The sequence below is a fragment of the Chinchilla lanigera genome, unplaced genomic scaffold (genome assembly GCF_000276665.1).
Source record: "Chinchilla lanigera isolate Chin_1 unplaced genomic scaffold, ChiLan1.0 scaffold00019, whole genome shotgun sequence".
Classification (NCBI taxonomy): Eukaryota; Metazoa; Chordata; class Mammalia; order Rodentia; family Chinchillidae; genus Chinchilla; species Chinchilla lanigera.
This window is the reverse complement of record NW_004955420.1, coordinates 26385570-26405704: the sequence shown is the minus strand read 5'-3', so window position 1 is coordinate 26405704 and position 20135 is coordinate 26385570. Positions and strand designations below refer to the sequence as shown.

The 20135-nt window shown below is 54.2% G+C and overlaps 1 protein-coding gene across 1 annotated transcript in view; it reads left to right on the top strand.

The window, feature by feature from the left end:
* Window positions 1-20135, top strand: part of Lars2 (leucyl-tRNA synthetase 2, mitochondrial) — a gene marked incomplete in the record, with an annotated part of 104831 nt that overhangs the window by 41255 nt on the left and 43441 nt on the right. Inside the window, 2 exon segments of the mRNA XM_013513567.1 lie at window positions 8975-9064; window positions 15744-15887. Coding sequence (XP_013369021.1) covers window positions 8975-9064; window positions 15744-15887 — 234 coding nt within the window.

Sequence of the window (20135 nt, the reverse complement as noted above, 5' to 3'; positions counted from 1 at the left end):
GGAGCGTGGTGGAGAGCTTGTGTGGCGCTGGCAGCTGGAATACTGGCACCTTCCCAACTAGCCCCATAACAAATTGCAGCTCGAGCCAATTAATCTCATCTATAGTTTTAAAGGGGTTCTTTGTTCCCAGATGCCTAGTTAGAAAAGCTGTCTGTATTGTTAGACAGGCTTGATGAGATTCTTGTCAGCTGGCAAAGAACAATTACCAAGAAATCAAGCAAGTTGTTGCTCTTGTCTGATTATGAAGAATTTGTAGACTCTCGTGTGGTATGTCGTGGGGATAACTTCTAGGTTACCACAGAAATGATGAACTCAAAATATACTGGTCAAGAAAGCAGCAGAAAGAGAGGCTCACTGATCTAGCTGCTTTTCATAAGAGAGTAGATAGTGTCTCTTTCTGTATGTTTTTAGAGACAGGGACTCACCATATTCTAGGCTGGTCTCTAATTCACTATGTAGCCTAGGCACCCCTGGAACTCAAGACCCTCCTGCCTCAGCCTCACAGGTGCTGGGATTACAGGTGTGTGATGCACTACAGGCTTGCACCAGCACGGCTGGCAGGAGCAATCTTTAAAAGCACACAGACTGGGATTCCCCTGCCAGTATCACTCATTCTCAAATTAGTTTCAAGGACACATAGAACACAAACTTTTAAAATTACTTAGATTCTAGCTCATAACCCTTGATTTGAAAAGAAAGACCTTTAAGAATAGAGCATATGCTCTATAAAACTACTGTGTATAACACTTGTCATTTTTGGTTTTCTTTAAATGCTCATTTTCAGGCCAGGCGTGGTGGCACACCTGAGGCTAGCCTGTAACCCTAGTGCTGAAGAGGCTGAGGCAGGAGGATCACCATGAGTGCAAGGCCAGCCTGGACTACATAGTGAGACCCTGTCTCAAACCAAAACGAAACAAAGAAATCTCATTTTCAGGATAACCTTAGCCCTGAGTAAAGTTAACATGATTGCATAAAAATGAGTTCTGAGACAAATGTTAAGTTCAAGGTTAATTAACTACCCCACTCTTAACAGCTGTCCCCTCAGTTCTGCGAAAGGAGAGGTGAAGGTCAGAGGCAAAGACCTGGGGCGGGACGGTGCCTGGCAGGCGCTGAAGGAAGGGACCAAGGAAGCCGAGTCAGGGGCACCATGGGGCGGGCAGAGCATCTCAGGAAGGAGCGGGAGGCCGCACTGGGGGTCGCCCTCCTTTCCTGCAGGGACAGACTGAAGGAGGGGAGGGATACAGTGAGACACTGGGGCCCGGGTAAGAGTGGCCCCGCCAGCCTCGGCCCTCTCCATCCTGGAGGAGAGGTCGTCTTCGTGTCCCCAGCCCAAAGGGTCAGGGTCCAGGGTCTGGGGACAGCTGGACCCAGGCAGTGTCCTGGGAGCGAATGGATGAGAGAACCCCGGAGTTGTGAGCGGTGGGGAATCCCCCTCTGTAGGACAGAGCTGCATGCGCTCTGCCAGGGTCTCTCCTTGGTGACTTCAGCGGGGACAGACTGAGAAGGTGGAGCCCTCACACACCAGGGCGCTGGGGAGCCGATCTCAGCTGCGAGCTCCCAAAGTCGCTGGTCTGGTGTGGAAGGGGCCGCCAGAGTAAACGGGCCCCTGTGGGGCTTGGAGGCTGTGCTCTCAGCTGTCCCAGAGCCCTGCTGGGCAGGGGAGTGGCCCTTCCTGCCAAAACCTGCGTGCGACAGCCTTTCCAACAGCCCGGACAGTGGCAAGCTCCTATTTCCAGAAAGCTGGTTACATTTAAACAAATTCACAAGAACTATTTCAAGGCCTCCCTGAGATCACGGGCTTTCCACTCTGCAGATTTCTTGGGCACTGCTGTGCTCCTGCAGGGGCCGATGGTGTGGGGATGGCAGGCCGACCCTTGAGCCTACGGAGGTCGCAGCATCTCTGTTCTGGGTGGGGAAGACGAGCCCGCGCTCAGGCCGGTCCTTCTGCAGCCCCGGCCCCGTGCTCCGTCTGCTATTTGACCGGGGAGCCCACCGCCTGTTTGAGAGGGGAACAAAACCAGGGGGTTTAAAGGACAAGGACAAGCAGTCTGTGTGTGCCCTGAATGGGCCAGGGTGTTTGGCCTCCCGGACCTGGGCCAGGAGCAGCGCGCTGGGTTCCCTGTCCCCACCTGTGTCCTGAGCAGGGAGTGATTCTGCTCCACATGTCCCCTTGGTGCTGCAGGATTTGGTGTGCTTTGGGGCCCCTTTTACTGATGTATTGGTGTAATGGTTGATACGTTGTGTCACCTTGAGAAGTTTACAAGTTTAAAAAAGGGACGCAGCAGGGCGCCAGGGTCCTCACTTTGTAAAGGACTCCCTTCTGTGCAAGGGGAGGCAGGGAGGTTGTGTGAGCGCTGCATTCCGTGGGTGGGGTGGCCTGCGTACAGTATAAGGGAGGAAGAGGCTTGCTCTCACCTTTCGCTCTTGCTGCTTTTGCTGTCTTCTGCCGACTGAACTGTTGCCCCGGTGCCATGTGCCACCCTGCCTTGGAACCAGCTGATTAGACTGAAACCTCCACAAATTGTGAGCTGAATAAACTTTTCCTTCCTTAACTTTTGGTGTTGAGTATTTTGTCTCAGGGAGGAGAGAAAAGTAAGACAATCGGTTATCTCTTGCTGCAAGCAAAATTGAGTAGTTTAACTCACCTAGCTTGTGGTACCTTACAGCCCTTACCGTACCGTCTCTGAGCAATAGGGTAGGAATCCACTGGGGCTCCCGTCCTGCAGGGCCCTTCCCAAGGTTACCCCAAGGCCAAGGTCTGTATAAAGCCTTAATCTGCCTGGGATCTGCTTCTGAGCTTGCTCGTTGGTTTGTAGCTGCTGGATGGAGGGCTGGTTCCTCGCTGGTCAGTGGCTGGCTGTGTGGTCCTCACCGGAGGCAGTGGAGCGGGCAGGGAACCCACAGACTGGAGGGCTGATTCCGGCTCACAGGCAGGACCCCACGGAGCTCCCCGCCTGCACTGCCACCCTGGCCACCTGCGGTCCCTAGGAGCATCTCCTTAAGGAGTGAGGCAGCTCCCCGTCTCCTCCCCCCGGGCGCCGCAGGGGGCCTGGGCAGCCTAGCTGGATTTTCCGCAGCGCCGCCTCCCAGAAGGAGGTGAAACACGCCTCCCAGAAGGAGGTGAAGCACGCCGTCCCAGGGCTGGTCCTGTCAAGAGCTGGTCTCCAAGCACAGGTCGCTGCCTAGTAAAGTTTATGTGTGGCTGCTCCTCACTGTTTGCTTATGTCTGTTTTCTGAAAGTAGAGAGGGGACCGACGTAGGACCTAAAAGAATCTGGGGTTGGGGGAGACCTGCAGGGAAGGTCTGAGAGATCTGTCCCAGTGCCGTGTCCTGGACCCCTTCCCGTGCTCCTGCGCCCGCCGAGCGGGCCTGTGCTTGAGGAGCGCCCCCCTCTGGAGAGATGAAAGGCAAGACCATGGCGTACATTTCCTTGTGATCTGTAGCAATAAATAACGAAGGGCAGAAATGCACGTGACAGAAATCGCTGTTTCGGAGTGAGGCCCCCTCCTGTTTCCTGATTCTGCTTCCGAGGGAGGACGGGAGGCTCAGGTGGGAGGCGGCGGCGAAGCGCTGTCTCTGGAAACCCTGTGTGGGGCTGCCCAGCTTCGCACTTGCTCAGCTTCCAAGCTCGGGGCCACCGGGTGACAGGCTCTTGGGGTGTTTCCGGGCTGTGTTTGTTCTGTTAAATTCCTGATAGACCTAAACGTGGGGAGGTTGCTTTGAGACACCAGTGTAACGCGTGAGGGCTCGGAGCGAGCTTCAGCTGTTCTGGGGCCGGGACAGTCGCGGATACAGATGCATCTGGACGGAGAAGCAGAGGCCCAGCCGGGCCCTGCCAGAGCAGAAGGGGCGCGGCGGGGCGAGCATGGGCCGCACCAGAGCTGACGGGAGCAGCCTGCTGGGTGGGCCTGTCTAGGCTTGTGTCCTGGTCCTTGCCTCCTGAATGCCAGCTCTCTTTAGAGAGAGGCTGATATTGGGAACGTGACAATGGACTGTGCCCAGCCCTCTGCTGTCCCTGGCCCTCGCCCCAAGAGCCCATCCTGTGAGAAGTGTGGTGAGCCGGCCACTCCCTGGTCTCACACTGATCATGCCATGGGGCAGAGCACCTGTGCCAGCCTGTGCTTCACACAGCCTGTCTGTCCTCACCGCACCCCGTTTCTAAGTAGGGAATTGTGGCATGGCTCCAAAGCCGACTCTGCGGAGACCCGCTTGGGGGGCTTGGACGGGGGCTGGCCCAGTGAGCCTTCCTCTCACAGCAAATGTCATTTGATGTCCGCGCTAAGGTGGCCCTGGCTCAGCCTCTTGGACTCTGTCACTGCCAAATCTCTGTGCCACAGGAGCCACCAGCCGGCCAGGAAGCGTGGATTCTAAACTGTGCAGGGCATTGAGGGGTGGGGGGCACGGTCCAGAAAGGGTGCCTCGAGCCACCCTGTGCTCTGAGAGAGCTCACCTCCTGGGCTCTGGGTTTACCTCTAGCCGTGCAAATACATTTGTGCCAGACCCAGGTATCATGGGGTATAGAACTGCCACATGGAGGAATCGTTCTAGTTGACATTCCAGGCCCATAAATCTGGCATCTCGGCAGCTGGGTTGTGCTCTCCAGAGCTCAGGAGGAGATAAAAGTTGACACCTTGATGTAGATGTATGTAGAGCGTGGCTGAACTGCAGTTGCTTTGAGAACTGTAAGCTTGAATTACCGGACTTTTTGTATTAAAAACTGTGGACTCGTTTGAAAGCAGAGAAAGTGTCCAAGAATGGGAAGATTCTGAAACACGAGCCTCTGTCTTTTCTGGTGGTCTCACCAAGAAGTCTCGCCACGTTGGGGCTGCCCCGTGGCATGTGGGCAGATGTGGGTGCCAGGGAGCCCCAGCCCAGACATCGGGCTCACCCCGGGGGGTGCGGGAAGCACTGCTCTGGACGTGTGGGTGCCGTGGGCCCGATTCCTGTGGGTGATCTCTAAACAGTTACTTGCTTAACAACTGTTTCATGGGAGGGATAAACTGATGCTGTGTGAAGGAAAACTGTGTGCCTCTCTAGCTTCAAAATAGAAAGTTTGTTACATAAATTCATGTGAGATTTTCCAAGCCAGACCACTCTTGGCAGCGTTTAATGACTGAACACTTAGATGGGGAGATCAGTCACTGGTTATGGGAGACAGCGCTTCTCAATGTCCCCTGACCTGTCTGTCTCTCCTAGAAGGGGTGGTGGTTACCCTAGTTCCTTTACCCACAGATCAAAGGAGGAGAGCTTTATTTTGGTTTATGGTTTTTAGAGAGTTCAGTCCATGGTCAGCCGCTCCAAGGTGAAGGGTCCCCAGGAGGAGAACGGCTCACACAGTGGCGGCCAGGAAGCGAGGGTGAAGGGAGGAGCTGGGGAGGGAGATAAACCCGTTCAGGGCACGCCCCAGTGACCACCTCTTCCAAACAGGCCACACCTCCTAACAGCACTTTCAGCTTCCACAGTCCGTAATGGATGGTCCACGGATGAGTATAGCACCTCACAATCCAGGCAGCCTCCACACACTTGAGAATCTGGGGGACACATTGGGCCTGAACTGAAACACCAGTGGGGTTCCCAGGTGCCTTGCAGGTTCTAGACGTAGAGGTGGGGCGCGTCAGATGGAGGAGTGTACCAGGTTACCTCGTTCTGTGTTTCTACTTTTGCCTATTGACATTTGATCCATTTTGTAGCTTTATACAAAGAGTTCTCCAATTAATTCTCTAATCTGCCTGTGTTTTCAGACTCAAGCTATAATCGTTTAAAACCTTAGGTGAGGCTTCCCCCACCTTGGCACTGGTAATATTGGGGGCTGAATAACTTTATGTTCTGAGTGCTGACTTGCGCATTACAGGTTTTTTTCAGCCTCCGGGCCCCTTACCCATCAGGTGCCAGTAACGCGCACACAAACAGGGGCAAAGCTATGGCAGAGACAGATTTCCTGTCACTGCTGGATGTTCCCTAGGGAGTGGAATCTTCCGGGGTGAGAACCCCTGCTTTACAGAGTGGGGGAGAGGACTGTGGACATCTCCATGTGCATCTGGGTTCTGAGTGAGCAGGTCCCAGGGAAAATGTGAAAAGAAGGCCTTGATTTCTGGCCAATTGCTAAAAAAAGCTTTTAAGCAGTTTAATTTCCAGAAGATGGCTTTGATGATTTAGATTGAGATAAAGCGTTAGAGGACTAGAGATAGCTGGTTTTGTTTGGCTGGGTTGTATGAACAAGTCAGGGAGGGTTCCAGAAGGTTCTGGCAACCCTGGGCTCAGTGAGTTTTGTGGGCATCACTCTAGTATCTCTGTGTGGCCGGGCGTTCCTGGGCCCTTAGACCGGGCAGTGAGTCCGGCCCATCCCCAAGGGGGGGAGAACAGCCTGAGGTCCCCCCTCCTGCCGTCCTGGGAGCTGACCCCATGGTGTGGTACTGTCTATCTCAGGCTGGCCAAGGCAGGCTGATGTGGCCAATGAAGGCTTTTCCTGTCAGTCCTCTGTTGTACATTATGTAATACTAACTTTCAAAAGCGGAAGCCTAGCCAGGCTTGGTGGTGCATGCCTATAATCCAGGTAGTCAGGAGGCTGAGGCAGGAGATCGCTGTGAGTTCCATAGTGAGACCCTGTCTCAAAAATAAAAACAAAACAAAACCGTAAACTTAGTTGAAGACAATGCTGTTTCATTGCTGTTTAACTTTCACTCTCAGTCTGTGGAAGCAGATTCAGGGGCTTAGAAAATACATGCATATTCATTATGAGATACACGCATATATTCATGAAAGATATGTATACTTTGGTGGTATTAGGGATTAACCCAAGACCTTCACACTGACACATATCCCCAGCCCTTTGTAATATGCATACATATATATATAATAAAATATATATGTATAAATATGTTGTAAAATTTTTTTTTCTTTTAAATTTTGAGACACAGTCTCCCTAAGTGCCCAAACAGGGATCAAATTTCAGCTCTTCCCACCTGAGTCTGCCAAAGTGCTGAGGTATAAGCATATGTGTGCCACCACACTTGGCTTATTTTACTGTTTTGTTATAAACAACTCAAATATACGGAAAAAGAAGGAGGATAATGACCTCATCCCCTAGGTTTAACGAATGTCATTATTTTCTTATATTTGCTTTGTATATTTCTTTAAATGTTTCATAAAGTTTGAAAAAAGATACAGCCACAATAACAGGGCCTGGGGGTGGGAAAATTCGGTCTGGGGGTGTTTCCCACACCTCACCCCACCCCTCGACCTCGTGCCCTGTCACAACCCTGGCTTTTATTAAAAATGAAATTTTTAAGTTGCGTAGAAAGTTGACAAAAACAAATCTGGACCGTGACAGCAGGATGAACTTGGAGGTCGGGGAGCTGGCGGCCTGCTGTGTGCTGGTCTAGTCTTGAGTTGATGAAGCGCTCAGTGCCCAGTGCCGCTGGGAGCTGGCACCCGGTGCCAGCCGGGTAGGCACCGCCACTCGGCAGCTGCTCTTTCACCGCTGCCTTACAGTGGAGGAGAGCCAGGGACCAGAGTTGCCCCTTGCTTGTTTTCTGTAACGCTTGTCCTAAATCCTGGATTTGAAACTCTCTTCATTTTCTTTCTTTCTTTCCTTCTTTCTTCCTTTTTTTTTTTTTTTTTTTGGAGCAGGGTCTCACTATGTAGGCCAGACTGGTCTTGAACTCACTTATGTAGCCCAGGCTGACCTCAAACTCATGGCAGTCCTTCTGTCTCAGCCTCCCAAGTGCTGGGATCACAGGCCTGCACCACCACGCCCAGCTCTTATTTTCTATTTTAAGAAAGATATGAGTGCACTTTTGATAGATGTATACCTTTTATCAAAATTCCATTGGCACACCCCTGTAATCCCAGCACTCAGGAGGCTGAGGCAGGAGGATCGTTGTGAGTTTGAGACCAGCCTGGGCTACAAAGTGAGTTCAAGACCCGCCTGAACTGCTTAGCGAGACCCTGTCTCAAAACGACAAAAAGAAACAAAATCCATTACAAATGGAACCATTGGAAACATCCCCTCCCTTTACCCATTTCTAGTTTGCTTTTTTGTGTTTTGGTTTGGTTTGGTTTTGCGGTGCTGGGCTTCAAACCCAAGGCCTCCTGCATGCTAGGCAAGTTCACCCCTCAGCCCTACCGAGGGCTTCTCCATTTCTGTCAGCTTCTGAAGTTAAAGAGCACCAGGAAAGAAACAGGTGACGGCATCGAGGTTCTTATGCCTAATTAAATGGCAATGGCAAACTCTCGGTGCATCAGACCAGCACACAGCGGGCCATCGGGGCCGAGGTGGAGCGCGGGGCTTAATGCCTGTCTAGTCCGCGCGAGGCCCTGGGCCTGGTCCCCTGCACCAGAAAGACAAAGGCTGGTTTCTAAAACTTCTGTAGCAGCTGCATTATGAGTACAGAAATAAGCTTTGGAAACCTTGGACTCAGCGTTGGAAACCCACGTGGGGTGGTTTCTCACTATTTGATACTGTTTTTCATTGACCTCCCTGAGGGGACAACAGCAGATGCACGTGAGGGAGGAATCTGTCACTGGAGCCACCGTCCCAGCGTCACAGAAACACAGGGTTCATTTTGCAGTGAGGAGCGCGTCAAAGCGAACGTTCCTCTTGCCCTCCGTGACTGTTTTCCACGTGAGCTGCCTCCTGGGCCCCGCATATGCTCACGCTGACCGCGGTGTTAAGGCCCGTTTCCCCACAGAGCAGTCCACCTGTTCGTCCCCGGGCGGGGGCAGGGAATGCACGCAAGACTTGAAGCTGGGTTTCTTATCTTTAGACGTCCCTGAATGGGCGGGAGCGTGTCGGGAACAGCTGTCCCCCAAAATGAGGGGCTGCTCCCTGCCCTTTCTGAATTGTTGAACATACTACAGGTTGGTGAGTGTGCCTGAGGTCTGACTGCTTTCCAGAAACAAACAGCAAGGCTGGTGCACACGCTGCGGCGGGCGCTCACAGTGACCCATAGGTGACGCTGTCCCCTCTTTGCAGGAGATCACTACGTGTTTGCCAGATTACTACAGATGGACCCAGTACCTGTTCATTAAACTCTATGAAGCCGGACTGGCCTATCAAAAGGAGGTAAGTTCACATTAGCTGCATGTTTAAAACACTGTGTACTTCTCCATCTCCTTAGAATGCATCCTTGTTAGCATAAGGAAGAAAGAAGCCGGTTCTCCCGGTAGCTGTGAAAGTGAGCACCCCCACAAGTCTATGAAATCAGTCGCAGCAGACACAGAAAGTAACTGCAGCCTGCCTCAGTTTACAGCCTGTAGGGTCTGGGCTTCTGGTGCCCTTGCGTTCCATTCCCAGCACATGACAGTGCCCCGTGCCGTAATGAGGTCAAGGACAGAACACAGGAAATGCTCGGGCTTCTCGGACCTGCACCCTGCCCCTCTCACAGCAGCGGGACCAGCTGGTAACAGAACCTCCGGGAAACCTGGCTTCTCGCCCATTGCCCAAGGTGGGAACATCTTCCTTGCAGGGCTCTTGGGAGAACTGGGAACAGTTGTCAGGCTGAGGGTGTAGCTCAGTGCAGAATGCGTGCTTAGCATGTTCAAGGCCCCCAGGCTCTGATTCTCAGCACTGTGCAAAACAAAACAAAAACCGACTGTCGGTACCCCAAACCTGTGCGGAGCAGTCTCCTGGGTAAGGGACGTGCTGCTTGCGGCAGGGGCTCGGTCACAGCAGAGAAACCTGGGGTGATGCGAGTGGGGAAGGAGTGTCCCAGTGAGGCCTCGAGCTGCACCATCCAGCGTGGCAGCCCCTGCACCTGTGCCGGTTAAAATTTAACTTCAACATAATGGAAAAGTCAGGTTTTCAGGCACACTAGTCACATTCCAAGCGTTCAACAGCTGAACTGCTAGTAGCTGCTGCTGAGTATGGGACAGCGTGGGTGTAGAACACGTTTGTCATGTCCCACTAGGTGGCTGTCTTGATCAGCCTTTTGTCTCGGGGACCAAATACCTGACGTAGGTGTATTCTAGCTCACGGTTTCAGAGGGTTCAGTCCATGGTGGACTGGCTCCAGAGCAGGAACATCGTGGCAGAAGGGCCTGGCGGAGGACAGTGCTCACCTCATGGCAACCAGCAAGCCAAGTGAGAGGGGAGGAGCCCGAGAAAAGGTTCACCCGTCAAGGCACCCCGCGGTGTCCTTCCCCAAGCCAGGCCTCAGGCCATGCAGCCGTGAGCCCAGTGGAGAGTTAACCATTATGAAGACAAATGCAGAAAGCTCAACTTGGCGTTCAGAATAGAACAAAAATGTCTTAACCCTTAGCAATATAAAAATAACATCGTCAATCAAGAGGTAAAAGAAGGGAGAAGTAGAAGCAAGCATGGGAGGAGTCTTCATCTTTTATAATAGAGAGTGACTGGTGCAGTTCAGGGTTTAGGTCTATTTTACTAAAATCATAAAGGTAAATGTCTTAGTTACTTTTCTCATTGCTGAGACAAAATACCAGACACCCAAAGTTAAAGGAGGGAAGATTTAGGTCACAGTGTGCAGAGGTTCAGTCCGTAGTTGGCTGGCTCCGAGGCAGGGTGGCATGGCAGAGGGGAATCACAGAGGAGAAACAGTCCATGGCAAAGCAGGGCACGCAGAAGGCAGCAAGCAGCAAACAACATCCCTCTTTCTGTCCCTTACGTCCTTTCCAGGGTACCCACCTTTAGGGCAGGCAGCACTCACACCCAAGATGGTCCTTCCCATTATCCACTTCCAGAACTATCAGCCAAACCAGTCAGTGGACTAATGCAGTTCAGGCTGGCGATGAGCTCACTTTGTAGCCCGGGCTGGTCTTTAACTCACAATGATGCTCCTGCCCCAGCCTCCCGAGTGCTGGGATTGCAGCTGTGAATCACGCAATCAAGCCCAGCTTTAAGTGGCAGTTTCTGAAGGGTTACTTGGAAATATTGACTCCAAAGCGCATCAGTGAACTTCCTGTTGTATCAGTGTATTGGTCTCTCGCATACTTTAGGGTTTTTTTCCCATGCATAGTTTTCAGTGTCGTGCACTGGGATTTTTTTGGCTTTTTGTTTATCTGTTTCATTTTGTGTTTTGAGACAGGGTCTGCTACGTAGTTCAGGCTGGCCTTGAACTTAAGAGCAGCCCAGCCTGGCCTTAAACTCACGGAGATCCTGCAGCAGCCTCCTGAATGCTGGGTCACAGGCGTACATCACCACACCTGGCTCCCGTCATGCACCTGGCCATTTGCAGAATATTAGTTCTCTGAGTCACGCAGTTCTTCCAAACACTGATACAGTTCCTTGTACAACAGCGTCAACATCCTCATGGTTTTATTCCTTGAGAAAGGGTAGCATCAGCCCTTAAACTCAGTTCTGCCATCAGCTGTGTGGGTGAACTCGGGGGAAGGGGTTTGTGCAGAGCACCCGCAGCAGGCCGGGGGCCGTTTTCCAAACAAGTGCCGCCTGCTAAATGTTCCGTTCCAGTGTGAAAGGCATCTGCCCTCATCCTCCCCAAGCCAGAACATCTCCAGCCATCAGCATGAACATAAAGACCTCTGCCTGACATGGTGATCTCACCTCTTTTGTGTAAGCACATCTCGTTCTGTGGGTCATTATTAGCAAGAAGACAGAGGCTGCCATGGGAGTGAAGTGTGCACGATGTGGGAGCCGCGGAGCCGCTGATTTATGCCCTTGTCATTGGCAGCCGGAGACAGTGCTGACTCACCCACTACAGCCAGGCTGCGGTGGGACCTCAGCTCCTGGAAGGGGCGGAAAGATCGCCTCTCCCCTTGAGGCCCCTTGGCTGCGGGACACTGTGACTGGCAAGTGAATGGTAGCTTTAGGACCCCCCACAGCTCAGCCCAAATAGAGGCCCAGTCTGCGTGGAATGGGCAGCACCGACAGCGAGGCCCAGGCCCTGCGGCAGCGCAGTCAGGCTCCTCGTCAGACGGGACGTCGGCAGGACAGAGCGGCCGGCCCTGGGAAAACCAGTGCCCTGAAACCTGGAACCTGAAGCCGCCCGAGGGCAGCACCCAGAAAGCAGCTCGGGTGGTTAAAAGAAGCCGGGTGTGAGGAGAGGGAAGGGAGGAGACAGCACACCACTTGCAGGTGTGAGCCCAGGGACTGGCTGCCTGCGTGCAGGGCAAGGCCAGGGCGGGACAAAGGGGCACCCTGGAAGAAGCGAGTGGAGAGCTAGAGGGGTTGTGACCCGAGGCCCACAGTGCCGTGTCGGGCCAGGTGGCGCTGCCCAGGCCAACCCCGGAAGCCCATGGTTCCCCCCACTCAGGAGCCCCACGAAAAAGCACGACAGAGGAAGAGCAGGAACGTCACTGTCACCAGACCCATTTGTTCCGTATGTCACTGAAGCAAAAAGCCTGAATCTCGTGTTTGCCCCTGGATTAACCAGCACATTCTCCTGCTTGGAACGTTGCCGGATAACTCAGTGCAGTGTGTTTCACTGATCTCCATATTGATTTAAGGCTGCTTTCAAAATAAAGACAGTATTTTACCAACAAATTTTCTTAGCTACAAAGGAGTGGAGAGCCGGCTTCCGGAGGTGATAAGACAACGTGAATATCATCCAGGGAAACAAACATGGTTGTAAAGTTGTCCAGAAGTGGTATCCCACTAGCCAAGACAGTGCTTGCTTAGCAGTCAGGTGCCCTTCAAAGTAAACATGGAAAATGTGGAAATCCAGGAATCTGGGAGAGAGAAGGCCCGCCTCGAGGGATGCTGCGGGGTGGAGGAGCCCAGGAAGGCGCCTTGGGAAGCAGCTGCAGGCCTCAAGCGCTTCCTGCCCCAGGGCCTGGACTTGAAGCCCGAGCAGAAGTCTGGGCTGAACCAGGACTGAGGTGGAGGCGATGGTGGCCCAAGGAAGACGCCAGTGTGGCTGACGTGGGTCGCCTGCTGCTCGTCTTTCACTGAGCCCCTGTTTCCTTTGGTGCCGCCGCGACTCAGGAGCCGTTCGTGGGGGTGGAATTGCTGTTCTGCTCTTACTTGTCTTTCATTGCGCACGCGTGGCTTAGGTGGACACCTCTTCGGAGCACGTCTTCCTCCTGCATTTGGTCACGGAGAGCCTGGGAGACGCCAGGCGGTGTGGGAAAGTCTGACAATAAAGTACAGTCCCATTTGTTTTTGTGATCGCTGTGCCAGGATCCGCTTCCCCCCAGGTCTGCAGGGCAGGAGCCAGAGGCGAGGTAACAGCCCCCACCCCCTTGTATGTAAGTTCAGTTGCAAGTAGATGGTTTGGATTTTTAGCGTTTGTGGTTTTGTTTTCGGTTGTTGCCTCTGTCCTATTCTAAGTTACCTAACAGTATCTGGCCCTTTTATTTTACTTGTTATTTTAAGTGACCCCTCCCCCAGCCCCTAAGGGCAGTGATGATAGGTAAACAAATCGTCTGTGGTTTATTAAACTAAAGTTTTTAGGTCTGAGGTCCTCTTGTCCTATATTTATTCTTTATAAGTTTATGACTGCAAGGCTTTGGGGTGCCTTACTTTTGAGGAAATTGGTTATTCCCACCCCTACTCCAGACGGTAAAAATCTAAGACAGGCTTAGATTTTTCAGCAGATGGGGGCCTACTTTTCATTATAAAGTTGTAGCCCATAAATCACTCCTGCTGGTGGGGGAAACCCTCCCCACACCTACATTTTGTGCCACTGCGAGGTGCGGCCCTGACTCGACCACGGCCGGAAGTGGAGGGCTCACCCACTCTCAGCACTGAAGAAACTGAGGAAGGGGCTGTGGGTGCCGAGGTCAGGGAGACCCGGAAGGGCTGGGAGCCCCCGGTGCTGGCCTCGGGGGCCCGGGGGCCTCAGGCTCAGGGGCCACCGAGGGAGCAGGCTTGGGCCCAGGACTGGGCAAAGCTGGAGTGGTGGCAGCCCAGTGCATTGGTCAGGCCCAGCCTGCATCCAGGGGCCGGGGGTAACGGGGCGGAAAGACGCGTGGCTCCCGAGGGCAGATGGGCAGCAGTCAGCACCGTCGCTTCCTAGAGCCATTTTTGGTTGGGGGTGCAGGGTGCTGGGAATCGAACTCAGGGCCTCCTGCATGCCAAGCACATGGCCCGCCATCCAGATTTTTTAAAATGTGTGTCGAGTCACATCTCTGCACTCAGCGCCTTCTTCGTACCAGGTGATGCCCGCGTGTCGTAAAGGGTGAGTGTGGGTGGCAGAGGGACGTACCTGAAGCAAGGATGGAGGCTGCCCAGGACTGCGTGGGGAGAATCATCCTGGGGGAGCCCAGGTCCTGTCAGTCAGGTGAAGCCATGGAGACCGAGCTCAGCGTTCTCCTGGGGGAAGCAGTGGTGTTGATGGACAGGAAGTGGGCCGGTTTTCTGGGGTGCTGGGACTCTTCTACGGGAGCGATGGTGCATGAGGGTCTCACCTGTGTAGAAATTTAGCAGTTGCACACTGAAGGTTTACCCACTTCGTGTTCCCCCTGAATTTACATGGAAGTTTTTTAAAACGACTTGGTCTCCAGAAACCTGACCTCCTTCCCGGCCTGGCCCTCACTGACAGGGACCTGGGGTGGTCATCTCGCTTCTCTCCATCACAGCCCTCACTGCAGGATGGAGACAGGCAGGTGCTGGGAGATTCAAAGGAGCCTGGCCCGTGGTAATCGCTCTGTCAAGTCAGCCATTGTGTTAAAATGATAATGTCCCATTGTGCGGGACTCTAACGAGGTATCATTTTTTTCTTCTTTTTCCCTTTTTACTAAATTTCAAATCCTGTGAGTTTGTCCTGTTCAAGACGACAGCCACATTGTGTGGGACACCTGCCTGGCGCTCCCCCGCTTCCTTGCACGATGTAGTCACATGCAGGGTCCTCGTGCTCTGCACGCCTGGCTCCTGCTCCCCGGGCCACACCATCCCCAGGCCACGTGTAATGGATTGATAACTGGTGGTCAACTTGTAACCCCCAGCTGAACTGAGGGAGTGGTGCTGGGTGTGGGAGGCCCACCTGAGGACTGTTGCCAGCAGCATAAGAGGCAGACCTGGAGAAGAAGAGGCAGGCTGTTGGGAGCTGAGAGAGGCTGTGGGGAGCTGGCTTTCCTGATGAACTTGGCTGTTTTCATCCCCCGAGGAGCTCGGGACCTCACTGGCACTGAGAATGCCTTCAGTTCACTTTGGAGAGCTCTGGTCCTCACTTTGAGCATCGCTTCCTGGTTCCGGAGGGGAAGATGGTGCACTGCCGGCCTCCTGGAAAAGCTTGCTGCGTTGGTTTCCCTGATGGGAACTCGGCCATCCTGATCATCGGAGGAGCTCGGGACCTCACTGTTGCCGACAGTGGCCGTGGTACCTTTTGGGGGAGTTGTGGTTCTTCCGAGCATCAGTTCCTGGCTCCAGGGCAGATCCCTCAGCCTGCTAGCACAGATCCTTCTTCCTGCTGGCACAGACTTTGTAGATTCCACCACTGACCTTTGGGCCTTCCCAGCAGATCTGTGAAACAGGTCTGCATGAGACGCTGTCATGGGTTCTGGGCCTCCAGTTGGATTCATGGGAGGCATTGTTATGAGCTCTGGGTATTCAGCTCAACTCATGTAGGACATTGTTGTGGGATCCAGGCCCTCAGCTGGATTCCTTGGTCTTAGTGTGTGGACAGATTTCCTGCACTCTTTTGTATACTGTTCTTTGGGTGACTTATATATAATCATATGAAGTATGTGTCCTGTATTATGTTGTTCCCCTTGCAAAATAAGCCCCAAACCAACACACCACGCCTTCCCCGGGCCAGTGTCCTCGGGCCCAGGGACCCTCCGAGGACTTTCCACAGGCTGCATCATTTGTCTCCTCTGTCCTCACAGGCCCTGGTCAACTGGGACCCGGTGGACGAGACAGTGCTCGCCAACGAGCAGGTGGATGAGCACGGCTGTTCCTGGCGCTCGGGCGCAAAGGTGGAGCAGAGGTTCCTCAGGCAGTGGTTTATCAAGACGACCGCCTATGCAAAGGTGCGTGTACACCCGCAGGGTGCCTTCCAGTGCCGCCCTCCGAGGTGCCCTGGGGGCCAGGGGGCTCCTCTGGGGTGACTGCGGGAAGGGCGCGTGGAGCCGTGGGTGGGAAGATGGGAAGCAGGGAGCCTCGGCCTCCCTTACCCGCAGGGCAGCGGGCATGGGTCACCCAAGGGCATCGAGCCTGGCGTGCACTGACCTTTCATCTCACACTGGAGGTCAGAAGTCACCTTCATTACATCAAGAGTTGTAATGAAGTGAACCCAGTAAGTCAAGAAAAGCAGTAACCCCAGTAAGTCAAGAAAAGCAGACAGCACCCTCACCTGCATAGGCCTGTAAGCTCTCCAGCAGAGGGAAGGAAATTCCAGGGGCTCAGGCAGGTCACCCACAGGAGCGAGGAGATGCCGTCCCCACTAGGAGCCCGAGGGACACAGGCGAAGGCGAGAACCCCAGCGCTGGGTGCTGAGCCTTCCCGCAGCCCGGCCGCAGTGTGACCGCCCTGAGCAGCTCTCTCACCCATTACACCGGGGTTTGGACCGGGTGGGCCTTGGCTGCTTGCTCACTTCTCCGTGTTCAGGGCTCGAAGGCAGAGCCTGCGGTGAGGGGTGGGACCTGCTCGCCAGGGTTCCATCACCCGAGAGCCGCGCAGTGCCTGTGTCCCTCGAGCTAGCCGGTTTCCAAGTTCACCACCGAGTAGCCCTGAGATGGGCCTGGTCTGAAAGGGGCTGCCGGCCCGGTGTAATCCAGGACTGCAGTTCTTATGCACAAATCGATGGCGGGGTTCTAAGTAACTTCTGATCGCCACAGACTTTGCCAACTTGGGCTGCAGTTCACCAGCTCACGAGCCCCTGCCCCGGACTCTGTGCCCTCCGAGTCCCTGGGGCCTGTCCTCAGGGAGCCGTTCCCTAAGAAAGGTGGCAGAGCTGGCAGTGGGCCAGGGACGACTCCTGGGGGCCGTGGGCTCAGTGCCGGCTGCTGAAGCACAGTGACACAGCTGCCCGCGGGAGCAGAGCAGAGGGCCCTGCGTTCCCCAGGGACCCCCGCCCGTCTGCAATGGGCCGTACTGGGAAAACCACCTCATCAGCCGCTTTGTTCCGACCTCTGCCTGTGGCTGGTGCTGTCATAACCCGAGCAGGGCATTGTTCTCTAAGTCATCAGTGATGGATTCCAGCTGTTCGGCAGAAATGGTTGGTTACCATGGCAACTCGCCCGCTGCCTGCTGCTGCCCCGCGCAGACTTATTGAAAAAGCTTCTCTGGGAGTCGGGCTGAAAGCAGAAGGAGAGCATGGGGTGCAGTGGCAGGGGGCACAGGGCCGCAGAGGGGGCCTGGCAAGGGGGTACTGTGTGTCGGAGTTGGGGGAAACTGCAGGACGGGGGAGCAAATCAGAGCGGGTCACCTTAATGAACGCTAAGACAGACCAAGCAAGCCTGAAGGTTCAGAGACGCTTCTCAAACAAAACTCAGATTTCTACGGGAGGAAACAGTCCAGGCCCTGACAGCGCTTCGTCTGCAGCGTCCCACATGGAGTAAAAGTCACGAGACTAGCTAAGAGGCAGAAAACTGGATCCTCAAGGAACAGACGAACAAACAAATAATGTGCCCCAAGAGCAGTAGGGATGACCCAGGTGTGGATGAGCAGAAAGCCACAGGCAGCCGCTGTGTCCATGGGCTTGTGGGAAAGATGGTCATGGTGAGTGGACACGGGAATCTCAGGAGAGAGTGGGAACTGTTCCTAAAAATGAACCACTGAGCCTGGCGTGGGGACGCGTGCCTAAAATCCCAGCACTCGGGAGGCTGAGGCAAGAAGATTCCTGAGAGTTCACGGCCAGCCTGGGCTGCATAGTGAGACCCTGTCTTGGGGAGAAAAGGGAACCAACAACTGAAAATCTAGGACAGGAAAGTACAGTGTCTGAAATGAAAAAGTCAGTGTTTGGTTGCAGAGGGTTAAGTAGAAGCCGAGTAGACCATGAAGCTGGAGGAAGCCCCACCACCCCCTGCAGGAAACAGCGCAGGTAGCGTTGTTACCAAGATTCAGGAGCCCTGTGCCGGGGCAGGCCCCTGTCATGCCAGCGAGTCTCTGGCATGGAGAATGACTCGGATTTAGTAAAAGGAGAAAGATTTGTTTGATCTGAAGAGAAACCAAGAATATGTGACGTGGATTTCGAAGCAGAGGATATTTGAAGCGGCATTCAGGTCAGGCTCTTCTTTTTTAAATCCCTTTCCTGACCTGAAAACTAACAGCAAACAAACAAACAGAATCTTGCATGCTTCCTTTACTGCTGCTTGAAACGACAAAACCAACATGTCATCCAGAAGCAGATTAAAGCGGAAGGCCTGGGGCCGGGGTAGAGATCTGCCGCACAGCCCGTGCCCAGCAGGCACCAAGCTCACTTCCACTCCCAGCACCAAGAGAAGTAAATAAAGGCACGCGGGCTGCTTTTTTTACAGCATCCCACATCCTGGCCCCCTGGGGCTGGAGCGGAGTGGGGCCCACCCCAGAAGACCCCTGCCCCGCCTTCACGGTGTTGTGCGGTGGGGACGTCCGCACAGCCAGGCCCAGGACAGAGCCAGGACCCAGCCGGGGTCCCTCGGGCCTCACCCACACCCTTTCCACCGCTCTTGGGAACTTTCTGGTATGGTGTGTACCCAGCCGCTGCGTGCGTGTTGCAGGGAGGCAGGGGCATTGGCAAGTTAGGGAGCGGGTGGGCACGGCAGAGGGCACAGACGTGGGAATTGCAGGGCCCGAGCGGAGGCTTCGGGTTTGTTCCTGTGAGACCTGCTTGGCGTCATTGTCTTTGCCCGCGCCTGGCCCTCACCCCGGGCCTGCTGAGCCCCCTGCTCAGCGAGAGCACGGCAAGATGCAGCCAGGACAGCTGCTGCCTAGTAGGAAGCCAGCAGTCATTAGCAGAGCTCTGTGTATCGGTGTATTTTGTTTCGAAATAAGCGCTGTCCTAGGAAGGGGCAGTTTTCCGCATCATCGTTGCGTTTCTCTTGCATTGTGCTGCCTGTTCCAGGATGGCTAACTGAGTGTCAGAATTGCTCGAAATAACAGAACTAATCCTTCCTGGAACTGTACTAAGTGCAGCGCTCAGGCGAGCTGGGCTCCAGCAGTTTTCAGAGAGTAATTTAGCAGCACGATGTAAACCGTGTGAGAACGTGGGCACAGGCGCACTCGCCCTCAGCTTCCGCCCCGACGCGCGCCCAGTTCTCACTGTAGTGCCCCATTTTGGAGAGAAAAGTGCTGTCCCTCAGGCCCACCGATCGTAAACGTCCCCATTTCAGAGTATGTAGGGAAAATGTGCGCCTTGGAATCAGTGGAAGATGAGACCGGAGAGGGAGGAAGGAGAGGGGGCCGAGCATCCATGCGCATCTCCTTGGACGCTGAACTCGATTGTGAGCAACTGGTCCTTTTGGTCATCCCTCTGCCCTTTCCAGATTTTTCAGAAAATGATGGTTTCCACTGTCGTGCGCGTAGAACCAAGCAGCGCGATGTCAGGGTTGCGTCTGGTGAAGACTCCCCTCTGCTGGGCGAGACGCCCCTCCAGGCAAGCACAGCGCCACGGGCCCGCGCTTCCTTCCCTGCTGCCCTCTGGGGTAGAGGCACAGCTGCTGTGTTTGTCCCATCGGTCTAGCGAGTGGCGTGCAGGCCTGTGGAGGTGAGGGGCCCCATGGGCTGGGTGTGGCCCAGTGGTAGAGCTTGCCTGCACGTGAGAGGCCCTGGGTTCCGTCCCCAGTGCTGCCAAAAGGAAAAAGAAGAGAGAAGTCTCCGATGGCGCTGGCAGCCTTTCCAGTGTGGTGGTGACGTTTCTGTACCTGTGGTCACCATCTCTTGGAAGGTAGTGGAAGTAGAATGGTTCTGTTGCCGGACGGGAGAGTCCTGGGGTTTCTTTCCCTGTCCTTGGTGTCCAGAACAAAGAACTGGTCAAGACACCTAGAAGAGGCAGCAAGGGTGTGTGTAGTTTTATTGAAGGTGCAAAAGAAGTACCCTGTATGGGGAGAGAGCTGGCCGGTGAAAAGTCTCATGGGGGCCCAGAGATAAAGGGGTACAGGGAGAGGGACGTTTCGTCCCCAAAACACCTGACTCGGCCTCCACCTCTTGCAATTAGGGCTTTGGGACAGTGGTCCTATCAAAAACTCACTTGGCCTCTCGCTGGATGTAAATGAAGGACCAGAAACTGTCTTTGGATTGGCCCTGCGTGCCTAGATGTAAATGAAGGTCCAGAAACTGTCTTTGGATTGGCCCTGCGT